Source organism: Phragmites australis, chromosome 5, assembly GCF_958298935.1.
Source record: "Phragmites australis chromosome 5, lpPhrAust1.1, whole genome shotgun sequence".
NCBI classification, from domain to species: Eukaryota; Viridiplantae; Streptophyta; class Magnoliopsida; order Poales; family Poaceae; genus Phragmites; species Phragmites australis.
Window position 1 is genome coordinate 12,391,592 of NC_084925.1, and position 17,871 is coordinate 12,409,462.

The 17,871-nt window shown below is 41.8% G+C and overlaps 1 protein-coding gene across 1 annotated transcript; it reads right to left on the bottom strand.

Moving 5' to 3' along the window:
* Window positions 1-5,873: 5,873 nt before the first annotated feature.
* Window positions 5,874-16,762, bottom strand: LOC133918786 (probable inactive nicotinamidase At3g16190). Its single transcript, XM_062362854.1, has 5 exons — window positions 16,220-16,762; window positions 15,969-16,088; window positions 7,620-7,851; window positions 7,102-7,218; window positions 5,874-6,242 (listed from the first exon to the last, which is right to left on the bottom strand). Exons 1-5 carry the CDS (start codon window positions 16,418-16,420, stop codon window positions 6,178-6,180), a joined length of 735 nt encoding a protein of 244 aa, XP_062218838.1. The 5' UTR covers window positions 16,421-16,762; the 3' UTR covers window positions 5,874-6,177.
* Between the last annotated feature and the right edge of the window lie 1,109 nt (window positions 16,763-17,871).

The window sequence follows — 17,871 nt, forward strand, 5'->3', positions numbered from 1 at the left end:
TATCAGTGTCAATTTTTACTGAACCGATACTGATAATTCGATATTTATAATTAGTTTTGTAGTAGTGACGGCCGCGACCACATGAACCTCACTGCCGCCCCCAGCTGAAGTTCGGCCACCGCCTGTGACGACATCGGCGCCGCCGAGGAGGACTTCTGCTTGGCCGCACCCACCCGGACAGTGAAGCCGCCCTCCACGTCGTCCATGCTCGCTCGATCTGCTTCGCTTCGCTCTCAACAATTACACGCAGGTGTATGTCCTGGGCGCTGCCTTAGCTTAATTTGGGAAGAGCGATTTGCTTGGAAGCATACACGCGCACTTGCGGCGAAGGTGCCGTGGAGGGAAGTGCTTGGACCTATACATGGCCGATGGCCGGCGACGGGCTAGCTGGGCTACGGAAGTTCTCTGCACATGTATACAAACGCTACAAATTGGGGCAGTGCGCGCGCGCGATTTTCAATGGGGTCACATCACGTACGTGCCTCAGCTAGCTTTGTCGCATTATGACGGCCGGCGTGCATGCGATATGTGAAGTGCATAGAGCACCCGGCCCGGCTTGAAAATCCTGATCGATCGACCGCAATAACCATCAGGATAACCTAGCTAATTGGAGGAGGTGGAGGGTGGATATAATTATTTCATGCGTGACTGCGTGTGGTGCGGATTGCACAGCTGAACCAGGTGCGTGCGTTGCGTATAAAGCTTCTTTTGGTACGACTACGACCACATCCGATCCGGCCATAAGCCCGGCGGCCGTGACTTTGCAGGTCATACAGGCCAATAAGGCGCCGGCGGGCTTGACCTGATTTCCCGACAAACCATGCCATGTTTCGACCGTCGAGCGTTGTACCAGCGTTCGTACGTCTCCCGTGTTTGAAGCCGGCGCTTCCCAAAAAACTTTTTAAAAATTTTACAGGGAAATAATCGGCCTTTCTTTTCCCTAGTTTATTTTAGTTTTAGTTGGGTTTTCTAAAAAGAAAATTGCATCATAATCTCCAAAACAAAACAAAGTTAAAATTCACAGCCCATTCCTTTCCCACTTTTCTGCCACCACAACCAGACTCGTTCCACCACTTAGGCCCTGTTTGTTTCAGCTTCGGATTCTGGCTTTCAGCTTTTATAATCCGAAGCTGAAACAAACAGGCAGCTTTTGGTTATAGCTTTTTAAAATCTGCTGGTTGGATTGTGAGAATCTGATAAGCTGGTTTTCCTCAGCTTTTGATAGATTGTGAAAGTCCATTCTACTAAACTGTCCATTAAATTTTTTTAGAATCTACAGTCTAAAAGCTTTTCACAATCCAGCTTTTCACAATCCAGCTTTTAACAATCCAGCTTTTATAAGCTGCTTTTCAGAATCCCTAGCTGAAACAAACAGGCCCTTAACCTTGGATGCCTCCTCATCTCTCGTTCTGGGCCGTGACTATCCCCGCCCAGTCTGGTCAGGCCCCAAGCCCCATAATTATTATCACCTCACCCAGTTAGATGTTGAGACTAAAAAAAAAACAGTTTAATCTCTATTATGTGTAGGGAAAAAAATATAATGGCTTTATAGGTGATAAAACAATAAGATCCATAACTTAAATGTAAAATCATTCTTACACAAGGACCTTCGAGGATCAAGAAACAAATAAAACTACAGTGAAATCTAAATGTAGCCTTTGTATCTTCTGGATAACTCTACAAACAATCGATGGACAACACAGCATAAAATGCGTCATCATCCGCGAACTCCACAAAGTCTCCGCGGCTAAGCAATATGGTTATAGTAGTAAGTGCAAGGACATATGTACTTCACAAGTTGTGATAAAAATGCATATGTGGGTATGGATCAAGGATAAAGCTAAAAGTGGTTTATTTGCAGAATAGCATCATTTATTTAAAAAGGAGTTAAGCACATATAATTAGATTAAATGGACAACAATAATTAAACAACCTCGAGATTCCCACCATCTTGAATTATCCAAAGTTCGAACCATCTCGACCATGATTCCTACCACCAAGGTTGACCAAAACTGAACCAAACTATAAATTATATGAGGGTTCTTTGCCACTCTTGATCATGAACATGGCTAATCAATTAGTTTTACACTTTGTAGAGGTTGTACACTTTATCTATAAGTCATTTTTTCCCATTTTACCTATGCCCATCGACACTTACACACTTCTGGGGTATATGGCTAGGAATACACTATAAGACCTTTACAAAGCCCCTCCCAATATATGAATGTGATATGCCTTGGAGGCAATCATAGAGATGATTGTATCACATATATGTTTATGTACTTTTGAATAATCCGTTATTCCAAAAATGACTATCATTTACATTGATCGACAAATATGTGACTTATTCATGAAACTCTTTGTTTGTATCATGATGTTATTCTAAATTGATCTCTAGTCACGTATCATTGTGATGATTCAAAAGATCAGTATATTTATTGATTGATGATCACGTTTCACAGATCATAGGTATAGAGATATCAGGTCAATAATGTATGTAGACACTTATGTTGAAGAACATAATGTTGGATAGACCCACCTTGAGATAGTGTTAGGATTATTATTTATGACGTGGAATCAGTTGTTATCTCAAATGATGTACCTACAGGATTCTTAGACCTGAGATCGTCATTGATTTCCATAATGTATACTGATATACTTTGGGGGTGTCAAATGCTATTTCGTAACTAGATAGTCATAAAAATAGTTTTCAGTTTTGTCATGAAACATATCGTGGGGTGTGAGTAATTAAGATGGAATTTGCCCCTCCTTAATAACATGAGAGATATCTCTAGGCCTCTCAAGGTAGTTGAATTGAGAAACTCCATGACCATGCCAATATGATTAAAGAGTTAATCATGATGAATCCACTACTTGATCGAGTAAATGGTCGAGCTATCACAAGGGTGGCACGTATTTCGCCTTGAGCTTGACTGGTATTATGAGGCAAAGGGATCGGTGCATGTGTATATCAAGGTTTAGCCGATATAATCTTTGTGTATACTCGGGAGTTAACATGTTCTGCTAAGGACCGCTATTGATTTCAGTTTGAAAATAATTTTCGAGTTGTGGTCATTTATACATGAACCTAACAGGTCACATAATTAATAGGTTAGAACAAAACATACGAATTTAATTCGTATATGGTTTTGATTGGATTGTAATCCATGAGGTATTAGAGTCCTAAATGGTTTCCAACGTGGGAGCCCATTAGCAAGCTCTATATAAGGAGAGACGTGGGGTGGGGTGTGGAGAGGTGAGCCACTCCGAAACCATATCCGCAACCCTCCATAGGATCTCCCAAAACCCTAGCCACGCGCGGTGCTAGCACATTGGCTCTCAACGATCCTACTCAGTACGTGTGGATATTGTAGAGGTGCTGCTGCTATTGCAGCATTGCTCCTCGGTGTGAAGATTGCAACACTTATGTTTGGCTGGTTGAGGACCAACTCGATTGGTCGACATACCTGCTCGCCTGGTCGTGGAGCACGATGCGACCACTCGAAGCTGGTCAAGGACGCGATAGATCTGCTCAAGGAACTGGTCGGGAAGCACGACCACCTGATCGGAACTGGTTGAGAAGCACGACCACCTGATCGGAGCTGGTCGAGGAGCGTGACCACCTGTGTGGGGCTAGTCGTAGATCTAATTGAGAAGCTACTCGAGGAGTTTGACATGCACGATGTTGGATCAGTCTACTCCAACTCTTCATTTGTTGCACTGCACATCAAGTGGTAACGATCTATGATCTCCTACTGCATGGTTTTCTAGGTGATGCAGTAGAAAAATTTTGTTTTTAAGCTAGCATAGCCAGCCCGTTCCCCAACAATGATATCGGAGCTTGCATGCGTAGTTTTTGATCTAGATCGGTCATATATAGATGATATGTGGTAGTAAAAGATTGGGTCTTGATTGGTTCATGTGATGGATCGGTTGTTTGCACGTTTTGTTGTAATTGAGGTCAGATGAGGTGTGAGTCGATGGAACCATATAACCAAAAGATTAGCTCGATCTCTCACCTGGCCATGCGTGCAACTTGCTCCTATCGACTGGAATCACCATTAGGACTAACAGCGTGCTGCTGCATGGTTGGATGAGCAACAGATCGAGGTTGTGTGTGTTGTCGTCATCCCTGGAAAATCTCACGTGATGATCAATATAATTGATCTAATGGAAATTGATGCATTGGGAATGACTTAGAATCGGCTTGATTTGATCAAACTGATGAGATTTTCATAGCGATTTCATAGATACGATCTATATATTTTCGAGAGATTTTAAGTATAATATGTTTACATCATGCCGTTAGAATTTGATTCTGCGCTTAACTTGTTTTTGCAGAGAATGATGTGAATAGTATGGTCTTTTATATATATGATGCATGTTTGTAATTTTCATGGCTTGCATGTCATGGTTAATTGTAGCCACGATTGTCATGTTATTGTATAACGTCCTGCATGCTGACTTGTGATGTTTCATATTCTCATGTAATTCATTGCTAGCTATTAAGAGTAGTAGTCTAGTTCATGATCATGGAGACTTGAAGCATGACGACCCAGAGGACAGGACCGTGATGATGGAGATCACCATGTGAAGGGGGTCATACTATACCACAGTTAATATGATTGCCTATGATGTTTATCTATGTTCCTGTCATGCTAATTTATTCATATTTTCTACAAAATAGATATGTTTGCATAATAGAATAGCCTTCCTCAAATAAAAAAAGTAAGCGTAATTGAAGCACTTCCAATAGCCGCACCTACATAGGTTTTGATTATTGTTTGGTAGGTCTGTCAAAGCAGGATCAATTATTTATCTTAATCAGTTAGGATGGATGTCGGACATCTACATACATAGTATTGATTTGCTTAAGAAAGCTATTAAAACGGTTTTAGGCTTTTAGGCATGGTGTTGGACGCTAGGGTATTGGATATCACCCAACAAACAAGAGTCATATATGATATGACTTATGTCACTAGATTTGTAGTAGTGATGCTAAAGCTCACTAAAACTTAGTTAATATAGATCTTAACCCATTATATGTCATTAGAGGGAGACAATTTCATATAATAGGAGTATTTTTTGTTAAATTATTTAATGAAATATTTTCATAAATATAGTGCTGAACTTTGCATTTTTATTTTTTATTGTAGATCATGGCACCGACTATTGATTGGTATAGAAATTTGAGAAATGTTCTCAAATAAGAGAAAAATCAGTATGTTCTAGAGGTTCCCTATCTTGATGTACCAACTGATAATGCATCTGAGGTTGATCAGAGGGTTTACGAGAAGTACACCAATGATTCACTTGATGTTAGTTATCTCATGCTTACCATCATATCCTCTAAGTTTCAAACAATACGAGAATATGGATACCCATAATATGATTGTGGGACTCCGATGCATATTTGAGAACCAAGCTAGAGTCGAGAGGATCAACACCTCCAAGTCCTTATTTAGATGTAGGTTGAAAGAAGACAGTCTAGTTAGTCCTCATGTGATCAAGATGATTTTCTCAGATGAGCCTCTTTGCGATGGCATTTCTCGGATTGGACACAATTACAATGGCAAAAAAAAGAATTATTCCTCGCACCTGGTTGTGACCGACAACCAATCCGATCCTTCTTGTTGTTGTCGGGTCGTCGTTAGATCTAGTTAGATTTCCATTAAGCTAGTGTCTGTTGCCACAGAGCAGCAGTGAAGGCGATTGAGAGACAAGCCAAGAAACGGTAGAGATGGATTGGATGCTACCCATTGCATCGCACTGGAATCATTCCCTTTTTTGACTCCGGCCTGCCAGCCACATGTATCTCTATTTGTCATATGTTCACAAGTAGTAGCTAGAATCCTATAGGGTCACATCATTCATTCAACCTCAAAAACACTGAAAATCTCTTACATATATTGGGTCCTTTCAGTCTCCTCAAGTTCTCATATGGTTTGATTAAACACCAGCCTGTTCACACAGATCACCATTTGATCAATCACATGGTGCTGAACTCTCTATACATAGGAAGGCTTATAAGTTGTACACATGCATAATGCATATGTAGCAGCATCTGCCATTGTTCTACCTAGACCAACCAAGTTCAGCACCATGTGAAAAGCGCTGCATCTGATGCACTCGGGGATGTCTCTTTGCTGCTGAGAATTGAATGATGTACCAGCAAGCCTAGCGGCGCCATTCTTCCAAGGTTGGTGTTTCCACTCCGATGTTCTTCATGTCCCTGATGTTTGCTGGATAAGATATAGTAGATGCCTTCAGTCACAGGTAGTCCCAGACAACAGATTAAAGAGGGAACAAAATCTTTCTAAGCTGTCAGACATGGCAGCATTAGAGTCGCCAACAAGAGCTATGGATATTCTCTGTTTAATTTAGATTCATCCTTACAAATATTTGCACCTTCCCAGTTGGATGATTGTTTGCCCCTTAAAAAATGTTCAACTGACTTTCCAAACTGTGTGTGCCAGATACGATTTATACATGGTATCGCAAAGCCAGGTACTAAATCCTAATTTGTTTCTGAACCTGGATACAGCATGAATTCAGTTCCTACATTATTAAGGACTTGAAACTGTGGTGACATGAAGAAATAAAAGGTACAAGCAATGATCTGTCGTGCAACCATCGGGCCATTAAACCTTCAATAGTGTATTCGGCTTGCAGTTTGAGACACAACTGTGTAGAGAATTTGATATATTTACATACTTTTTATCCAATGCAAATTGGAACTTCAGAGTTTGCCGTTTAGATCAGAGCACTATGAAATAAGGTTTGACCACACATTGGCACAAAATATGCACGTGTTCTTTGGCTCATAACCGCACCATGCCACCATGTGTATTACCTCACTTCTCAATACCACAACTTACATATCTACCCTATCACAGAGGACACGTGCCACAAATAATCTAGTGAATTTGAACATATGTTTTACAAATGTAGGAAAATATAGCATTCAAGCATTCCCTCTTTAATTCGAAATGAACCTCTATATAATTAGTCTAAATTATATGCATATCAAATTTCAAGTGGATATATTGTTTTGATGTGGAACGTAATATAGAAGGGGAGGTGTGAAACATGAGTACTCACATAAATGGATTTCTGGCCTAGCAGCAGCTGTTGCATCAATAATAACTGTAACTTTCTCATAGTCCAGTGCTACAGCATCAAAGACAGTCTGTCGAATGCAGTTTGGTGTTTGAACTCCTGAAATCAACAAATACACACACATAATTAGCATGATGTTGTGGGATGTGATATTGAGCTCTCTCAAGCACAACACGGAGGATCATTTTATTCTTTTTTTAAAGAAACATAAAAAGGAAAGGATGACATTTTTGTGTCAAACAAGTTTTTCTTTTTAGCTGCAAAAGTTGCTACATTATTGAAAAAAAAGAAGAATTTGTATAATAATTCCCTTTGAGACTCGTACAAGGATGGTTGCCGCTATCATATGTTAACTAGAAAACATGAGTACATCAAAAATTTGCAAAGGGAAACAGAAGGAAAAAGAATACTGTTACTAAATAACAAAGAGATAGATATTACAGAAATCAATTATTGACAGTCACTTCCATATAAATATATATCAGATTATCAATGCTTACCAACAATAACCAAGTTCTTTATTCCTGAAGTTTTGAGGACAGAATGAAGGTGCGTCGCAAAGAAAGCACTAAATCTTGTCTTCACTAACTTATAGTCCCCTTCTTTGATAACAAGCCCATCAGCCAGCTCTGCACCTTTCAAATCTTTCACTGTCGGACCCTTCCCGCCAGAGTAGTGGTGCCTACGAAAAAGTTCAACATCTGTTCCAGAAGGGTCATGCTCTCTGACAACCTACATTGCAGTTAACAAAAAAAAAAAAAAAATCAATGTCTCAGCAGAGAACAATGATAGGATGACAACAACAGCATTTGTCCCAAGCAAGTTAGGGTAAACTCAAGATGAAACCTACAAAATCTAACTAAAAAGATTATGTGAAAACAACAACAATAATAATAATAATAAAGGTATTAGTAATAGTAACAAAATAAAAGTAATAACGGTATAAGGAGACTGATGCATGAGTTATGATTCTAGCATGTGGATTGCTAACTTTCACGTGCTTCTATTCGCGGATAGTTCTTTAGGAATATTCCATTTTTCAAGTTTCTCTTTACAAACTTCTCCAATGTTAGGTTTGATCTACCTCTGCCTCTCTTTATATTATCAGCGCGCTTCAGTATTCCTCTATACACAGATGACTCTAGAGGCCTCCGTTGGATATGTTCAAACCATCTCAACCGATATTGAACAAACTTTTCTTCAATTAGCGCTACCTCTACCCTATCACGTATATCATTATTTCGGATATAATCCTTTCTTATATGGCCATAAATCCATCGCAACATACGCATCTCTGCTACACTTAACTATGAACATGTCACATTTTAGTTAACCAACATTCAGCACCATACAACATCACAGGTTGAATCGTTGTCCTATAGAACTTACCTTTCAACTTGTCACAGATGATGCCAGAAGCTTGGCGCCATTTCAACCATCTGACTTGATTCTACGACTAACATCTTCATCGATATCACCATCATTCTATAGCATCGATCCCAAATATTGAAAGGTATTCTTCTTGGGAACCACGCTCTCCAGCAAGACTAATATCTTCTCCCTCATACCTAGTAGCACCGAAATCGCACTTTATATACTCAATTTTGGTCCTACTAACTCTAAAGCTTTTCGATTATAAAGTATATCTCCACAACTTCAATTTCCTACTAACCCCTATCATATTCTCATCAACTAGCACCGCACCGTTAGCAAAAAGCATACACCAAGTGATATCTCCCTGAATATCCCTTGTGAACTCATCCATCACCAAAGAAAATAAATAAGAGCTCAAAGCTGACCCTTGATGCAATCCTATTTTAAGCGGAAAGTCATCGGTGACACATTCACTTGTTCGAACACTTGTCACAACGTTATTGTACACATTCTTGATAAGGGTAATGTACTTTGTTGGAACTTTGTGTTTCTCCGAGGCCCCACGCATGACATTTCTTGGTATTTTGTCGAAAGCATTCTTCAAGCCAATGAATATAATGTGCAGGTCCTTCTTTTGCTCCCTATATCCCTCCATAAGTTGCCTTACCAAGAAAATCGCTTTATGGTCAAACTCTCAGGCATGAAACCAAATTAGTTTTTAGTAATGTCTGTCATTCTTCTTAAGTGATGTTCAATAACTCTCTTCCATAGCTTCATTGTATGGCTCATCAACTTAATTCTACGGTAATTAGTACAACTTTAAATATTTCCCTTATTCTTAAAGATAGGTACTAACATACTTCTCCTCCATTCTTCGGCCATCTTATTTGATCGAAAAATTAGGTTGAAGAGCATAGTTAACCATATTATCACTATGTCTCCAGTATATCTCCACACCTCGATTTAAGACCCCTGTTCCCGGGATCTTCTGTGCCTCCTATATCAGTCCCTGAATTAAGTAGTTGATACACATAGTGTAAAAGTTATAGTATCACAGTCAAATTTCGTACATAAATATTAAGGTTCTGAATACAAAATGTTATAAACCATACTGTATATTACAAACCTAGCCTAACGGCCAACAAAACACAACAGAAATCAAAAGCCTAAGCCACAAGCAGCGAGGGTGCGAACGTGATTCTTTAGACTACTCTTCATCCCCGGCTTCACCTCTAGCGAAATCGGCATCGGCTTCTTTATCTGGATGACAGCAAGAGTGAGTACGGAAGGTATTTAGCAAGCCCTATACTACTTCAAAGTATTGATAGATGCATAATAGGTAATTCAAGGGCAATGCTTTACGGTTTTGGTTTTAGCGTAAAGCGGTTTTATGCAGGTATTCAATTGTGTCATCTACTAAAAACTTCAAAACAATTTGAATAGTTCAAAACAAGGTAACAAGCTGTATCTGGGGGTTTTTTTCGGTCTTAGGAGGGGCTACACCTCACTCCGCAATCCCTATTATCGCATCCGGTATACCTCTAGTACTACACAGCTTCTGACGGATTGAGCCAGAAACTTCACCACACGAACATGTAGTCCACATACACTCATCAAGACACACGCACCCGAAGTCTAGTCAAATGGGATCATGCTTTGTATGTCCATGACCGTAGACACGGCTATTCGAATAAATTTACGCTCTGCAGAGGTTATACAATTTTACCCAAACGATATGCTCAGCCTCCAACCATTGCAAGCGGAGAAGCGAATCATACTGAGATCCTCCAAACACCTTTCTTGCTAGGCTTTTCTACGAGACACCCTAAGCCACAGAGGCCATGCACTGAAGGCCAGCCACCTTTTTAAGCCTAAACCGGTTCTAGAAACCTTCAGACAGAGGGACGGATGGGCACTTGGCCTCCTAATATTATACCCAACTCAGTCCGGTGAAAGGGGAAGTCAAGTCTTGCCCATTCAGGACGTATGGTTGCACGGGAGTGGCTAAGCATGTCGAGGCAATTGACTCGGTCCTTAAGTGGCCGGGGTAGGTATCTTTTGGCAATGAATACCACAAAGGTGACTCAAGTCCCAGGAGCATCCTCATCCAGAGTACTACTCCACCTGCCCCCGTCAAACAGTTTTAACCCATTTTTACACATCACCCACTATATCCCACACGACATCAAGGATTTCACAACCATCACGAAATACATAACCATCAAGGATTCATGGTATATGAGTTATCATTGATAATAGTAAATCTTATCTCACAGGAGAAGTGTTTTAAAAACGATGTTTCCGAGAGGACGTATTCAATCCTAAGCATACTAGATATCAAGACGTAGTCTATCATTAATATATATAACAACAAGTAATCCTACGGTGATATGTATTTTTGATGATAATATTCAAGACATGGCATGTGTTTGATAGGATTAATTATTACAAGCAGTTTGTTAACGCGTAATACATAGCACATGCGATAATAAGTTCACTTTTAGTTGATCATATGGGTTATTTAGAAATCATAGGTTCAGTATGATCAAGGAGTTAGGACTCCAGAGTTTTCCATTAATTCTTGGTTGAAATCAGGACCCTCCTCATTTCTAACACTTCCCGCGTAGAACTCGCAGAACTCGTGCATTTCTGCAATTACAACTACGATCAACAACGAGATATAATAGAGAAGAATCAAATAACACCAAATAGATAGCCAAATGAACCCTAATAGATATCACACTATGATAGATGGGTATATCTCGAATTTAGATGAATTTCGGTGAAAGAATCGCCGAAATCAGAGTCAGAATGGAGAAGTTATGACTCTCGGAAGATTAAATCTAAGTTTAAATCAGAAAATTACGAAATCACACTATTCATAGGTGGGGCGGGGGGCCCACTGAACAGTAGCCTAGGCCCACATGAACAGTACTAAATGGGCCAAGATGGGTTCGGATTGGACCAAGCTTTAGGCTACACAGTACTAGGCCGCACAGTATTGGCCCGCTCGTGTTTAGGCCGAGAAGCTTAGCGAGCTATGGGAGCTGGGCCGCCCATAGGGGCGTGGCTTGTGGGCGGCTAGGCCAGCCTGGCAGGCTGGCCGCTACTGGGCCGATCCAGGCCTGCATGCTAGGCCGAGGGGCGAGCAGGCGAGCCTGGCTACTCACGCACGCGCGGCGAAGAAGGGGGAGAGAACAGCGACGGCGAGGGATTACGGCGGAGGTCGCCGGAAGGCTCGCCGGCGATGCGTTCCAGCCAGGGTTTCGAGACGGGAATTCCACGCCAGGGATCTTCACAACACGGCGGACTAGGTGATGAGCCCAACGTTGACGGTCGGCGGCGAGAGCGATACCAGACAACGGCCGAAGAGGGGACAATGGCGCGGGAAAAATTGGGCAGCACCTCCCCTACACTAGGAGGTGCCAACCTATAAAGAAAAAGGGCCTGAGGCCCCTAGGTATCACGGCACGATGGCCAGTCACACACACGGAGCACCAGCACGCCAGCGATGAGCAAAAGCACGGCGGTGAAAGATAAACACACGGCAGCGCGCGGCAACCGGCCAAGAGAGCACAGGGTCAATGGCACGCTATCTTGGAGGGGCGCTAAGGGATCCGAGGAGGCTCACCGTGCTTGGAGACGGTGAGAATGGGATGGCGACCGGCGGAGCGACGGCGAGCTGTGGTGGCGGTGATTTAGGGAAAAGGGGGAGGAGAGAGGCCGGGTCCAGGCTATTTATAGAGGGGAAGGGGCGCACAGAGAGGCGCCGAGCTCGCTGGCGTCACGCGGACGTCGACGGACAGTGCAGCAGCGAGGCGGTGGGCGGCGCCCACCACGTTTCCCATGTTAAACGGTGCTCTGCGCCATCCACACATGGGTGGGGCGCGAAAGTTACGCGACATGGGTAGAGAGAGCGAGAGAGAAAGGAGAGCAGAAGAAGCGGAGGCCGGTCGGGATATTTCCCAGAGAGGGGAAAACGGCAGCCAATGTCGAGGTGAGGTGTAGGGAGGAGAAAGGAGAGGGCATGCGGGCACGCGTAGGATGGCTGACACTCGGACAGCCGAGGCATGCGGGGCGTGGGCAAGCACACGGGGGCGCAGTTGGGCCGGGCGCGCGCGCAGGTGGGAAAGAGACGGTCGGTTAGGCCGAACAGCTGGGCCGCGCCAGGGAGAAGGGAGAGGAGAAGGATTTGGCTCGAGAAGAAAATGGAAAAAGTAAAAGAGATGAAATTTTGGGATAAATTCAAATGGGGTATTTGAATTTGGATTCAACTTTGGATTATGATCAACTCCATTTGGAATATTTTGATCTTTGATTTAGACTTGGATCTAGAGCTTTCTAAGATGATTTGATCAAAGGATTTGAGCTTAATAGAATCTAAGAGTAGATTTGAAATTGAGAGGCATTCAATTTCAAATCTCCACACAAAGAGCCATAAAAACCTCAAACCAATGTGTATGAACCAATTCAATGCAGGGACTATTTTGAAATTAATACTAGTGCATTGTGGAACACCTATTCAACTTAGTACCTTTAATATATATGAATGTATACATATCGGTATATATATACCTTCATATACCTATTTCCTTAATCTTAGTTAGCCTAATTAATCATAAAAAGTTTTAATTTGAAGTGAAATTTGCAACTAATTAACATGTTTAAACTCAGGATGTTACATCAATGGAGATACTATCAGAGCATCGCCTTACCTCCTTTCATCCTTTTTAAACCTTCCTTGACCTCAACTTCATGAATCCTTCGTACAAATCGTCTGTTGGTATCACCAAAAGATTCGTCAAGCTCAATGGTAGAGCTCCCGTTCTTCCCATTAAACAGTTTGTCGAAGTACTCTCTCCATATACTCTTGATCTCATCATTTCTCACCAGAAGTCGATCACCAGAAGTCGATCGGTCTCATCCTTGATGCATTTGACTATGTTGATGTCCCTCGTCTTCCTTTCACGGATCTTGGCCATCTTATAGATGTCCTTTTCTCCTCCCTTTGTGACCAATCGCTGATAAAGGTCCTCATAAGCTCAACCCCTTACTTCACTCACAACTCGTTTTGTGGTTTTCTTTGCCACTTTGTACTTCTCTATGTTGTCCACACTCCTGTCACGGTGTAAGCATCTGAAACATTTTTTCTTCTCCTGGATAGCCTTTTGAACATCCTCATTCCACCACCAAATGTCTTTAGCTTCGCACATGCTTCCTTTGGTCACCCCAAACACCTTTGAAGCCACATTCCTAATGCAAGTTGTCATCTTCATCCACATGTCATTTGCATTCTCTTCTTCCTTCCAAGAGCCCTCATTAATAATCATCTCTTAAAATTATGTGCCGCCTCTCCTTTGAGCTTCCACCACTTCGTTCTTACAATTTTGGCGCTCTTATCCCGTCAAACACGTATGCGGAAGCGAAAGTCATCCACCACAAGCTTATGTTGAGGGGTAACACACTCTTCAGGTATCACCTTACAATCTAAGCAAGCATGTCTATCCTCTCTTCTTGCAAGGACAAAATCAATCCAGCTAAAGTGGTGGCCCTAAAGGTTACTAAATTGGATTTTCTCTTTCTAAAGAAGGTTTTAGCTATTATCAAGTCGGAGACCACAGCAAAGTTCAAGACATCCGCTCCCTCTTGGTTCCTACCGCCAAACCCCAAGCCTCTGTGCACCCCCTCAAACCCTACATTAGATGTACCTACATGACCATTAAGGTCTCCTCCTATGAAGAGTTTCTCGCTAATAGGCACGCTACTAACCATGTCATCCAGATCTTCCCAGAATTGCCTCTTGACGCTCTCGTTGTGACCTACTTGAGGGGCATACGCACTAATAACGTTCAAAACCAAATCCCCAACAACTAGCTTAACAAGGATAATCCTATTTCCGTGTCTCCTGATGTCCACCACTCCGTTCTTGATGCTCTTGTTGATCAAGATGCCAACTCCATTTCTACTTGTGGTCCCCCTGTACCATAGCTTGAAGCCGGTATTCTCCATCTCCTTCGACTTCTATCCCTTCCATTTACTTTCCTGGATGCATACATATCTCCTAACCGTTGTATCAACTAACTCTCACAACTTACCCGTTAGGGACCCCACATTCCAACTGCCTAAATGGGTCCTATTTAGCTCGGCTAGCTTCCTTACCCTTCACACCCGTCGAGACAAATACGAAGACCCGGGCGCCGGTGTAGCGCGCCACTACAATGATAGGACTTCAAGATTAAATCTATTACACTACTTTCTGAATCACATTGCTTTGTGTGAAAAAGGATAAACTGTGGGTTACGCCAACTATAAAATGTTAGCTTGCAACAGGCCTCCAGTGAATATCTGAATATCATGTCGAGCAGAGCTCATGTAAACTAATACATCCAACTATCCAAGATAATTTAAATGAATAAGTTTCACAATCAACTATTCAAAAAAAAAGAAGGAAAAATTATTCCAGACTGAAAGGTGAATGCTACATAAATTATATCTAGTTCTTGCTGGAAAGGTGCCTGAAATTGGAAATATAGGCTAGAGAGATTATTTGTTTGCCATTTTTGGAGCAGACTTTAGAACATCACACTGTTCCAAACATTTAACAATGCGTGGACTTTGTGCTCTTTCTGAATGAAATAATGTAAGTTTACCACCAAATCCAGCAACATGGTAACCCTCAGATGTCCCAACTCGTTACATTATCATTAAAAAGAACACTTCGCATATTGTCCTGCGTGGTTCATCGAATTTGGTTCATTATATATACTTTAAAATTTCAATTTTAGCATGTTGTTTGTTGTGCAAAATCTGGTCCTCATTATCCCTAGAGAAAAATGAAGCAAAAGGGGTTTGTTCCAATTTGATAGTCAATCAGAGCACACAAATAGAAATCCATAGAAGATAGAACCATTGCACTTTTCCACCACCCGATCCTGAATTGCTGACATATGGTGACACCCTAATAGTCTACACCACTGTTATGAAAAGGTTCAGAAGTGCCATGTGCGCTTACGCAGGGCAGGATGGTCAAACCAAGCAAGCAGGTTCAGAAAAGAACATGACCTTGGTCATTGGTCCGAGAAATTATTTAGGTGCCCACATGCATTTGACAGTGAAGTTAGTAGTATTAGCCTATAAGGGACACGCATTGCATTGAACGAAGAAATTCCGGTACTAAAATATATTATTGTGTCTCCGAAAGTTCTAATTCCTGTTCCTTGCACTTCAAAGGCACAGATACGAAATTTTTTGAAGCTAATCAAAAGGAGCCAGCAAAATAAGAACCTAGCATCGCGCCAAGAACTTACTTTAGAACGCACGCTACAAAAGATTCCTCTTTAATTGGCCCCAGAAATCAGTACGACTCGTTGCATCGAACCAACAAATTAGATGTTCATCTTGTACTATACCAAGAAATTGTGCAGAATTACACTAGGGCAGACCAACTTGGCAGTAGCAAAGATGGAAAAACGGACCCAGACGACGAAGATGCCGCGCTCCCTTGCGACGGAGACGGCCTCAGCGACGGTGGGGACGACGGCCTCGCCGCCCGCCACCAGCATCGGGCTGCGCATCGCTGGGTCCACGAAGTCCTTCTGCAAGCAGCCGCCAGTCCCACCAAACATAAAGCCGTCAGAACCCACAAGCGACTCAAAATCAAGAAACCGAAACAACTACCCTACGAGTCTCCGAGAGAGAGAGAGAGAGAGAGAGGAACCTAAGAAACCTGCATGTCGATGACGAGCATGGCCGTCTCGCTCCACTTGGCGGCCGCCATGGGTCGCCTCGATTTGGCGGGTCCCCGCGGGACGGTGCCGCCGGCGCCAGCGCCGGAGAACCAGCGCCTCTTGAGGTAGTGGAGAAGGAACTTGTCGAGCGAGAGGAGCAGCACCAGCAGGCACGACAGCAGCGCCAGATGTGATGGCATAAATCGCAAGAAAAAAGGGGAAAGCAAAAAAAACAAAACAGAAAACGAAATGGATGCGATGTTGCAGTGAGAATTTGTTATCGTGGGAATAAATCGAATTGATGCGACATGGATGCCAGGTCTGAATTTGAACAGGAGAAATCGAATTGCATTAGGGGTTTTGGTGGCAGTATGGTGTCAGATAGGAGAGCAGAAAAACGATGGAATTGATGGAGGAATGAATGGAAGAGATCTGTTGGGGTTTGGTTGGAAGATTTTAGCAATGTAGGGCTGTGTTGATTGTTGATACTCGAAAGAGCAGAGGATTGCAGCTCTCGCGGAAAGGGTGGGTCACGTGCATTGGTTTAATGATCCCACCTCGCTCACAGGTCACAACATGTGATTTTATATAAATTTGAGCTAGGGGTGTCCACGACCCTCTCTAATTTAACTAATAATATTTTTTTAATTAAATAATTGTTTTAAAAAATAGCTTTATTGGTTGAATAAAAAAGAGTCAATAGATACCCTTAGATTAATTAATTTGAATCCCTAATCTGAGTGACTATTTGGAACGGTGAAATTTCATATAAATTTTGGAGACTAAAGTCGTTAGGGGTTTTTTTCTAACACTGGACCCAAAGACAGCATGTTTGCGCTTAGGCATCCAGGATGAAACCAAGAATCTGGAAACCTAACACAATCCGAGTTGGTCACTACTCACTAGAGTCTGATGTGAGCTCCATGGAGCTGGATGCATAAAGCTGAGGTTCGACCTAGCACTTAACATTTGTTGACTCCTAAAAATTGGTCTTTTGGTTTCTCCGTTGTTTAAGTTGTTATTTGAGTTGAAATTTTGATTATGATAGCATGCTCTACTTTACCAAAAAAAAATAGATTTTTTTATAATTATTTGTGCGGCGTTCTTAGAGTTGGGAGCACCCGAGCATGCTAGCACAAAATATTTTCCCACTTAACAATTATCTAATATACTTGTACATGTAAGAAATATTACGCCCGTTTCTCTAATATATTTAAAGTAAGGGTTTGTTCTCTCATTAAATGATTGAGATTTTACTTACCTCTCAGTAACTTTTTCAAACGTTGGATTTAGATCTAACTATACAGACCACCCCCTTCATTTTTAACCTTATCCCCCTTACCCCCTACGCCTCTTGTTTTCTTAAAATGTTACGCTGAATAAGAAAAATGTTTCAGATGCAATAAAATAAAATGTTCTACCTTTGAGAAAAAATGACTGAGAAATTTGCAAATCTCTATCACCTGACTAGCAAATCAGTTAAAGTAAACTATCGCATCTCCAAAAAGCGTTTCTAGACCTGGACCGTATTTTGTACATTTTATTTTTTTCATATTTCCCATCCTGTACCCACCTGCACCAATCTCCCTGCAGCACAAAGGCCATGATATGGGGACTACATAATTCAACGCCTATGAAATATATATTGTTA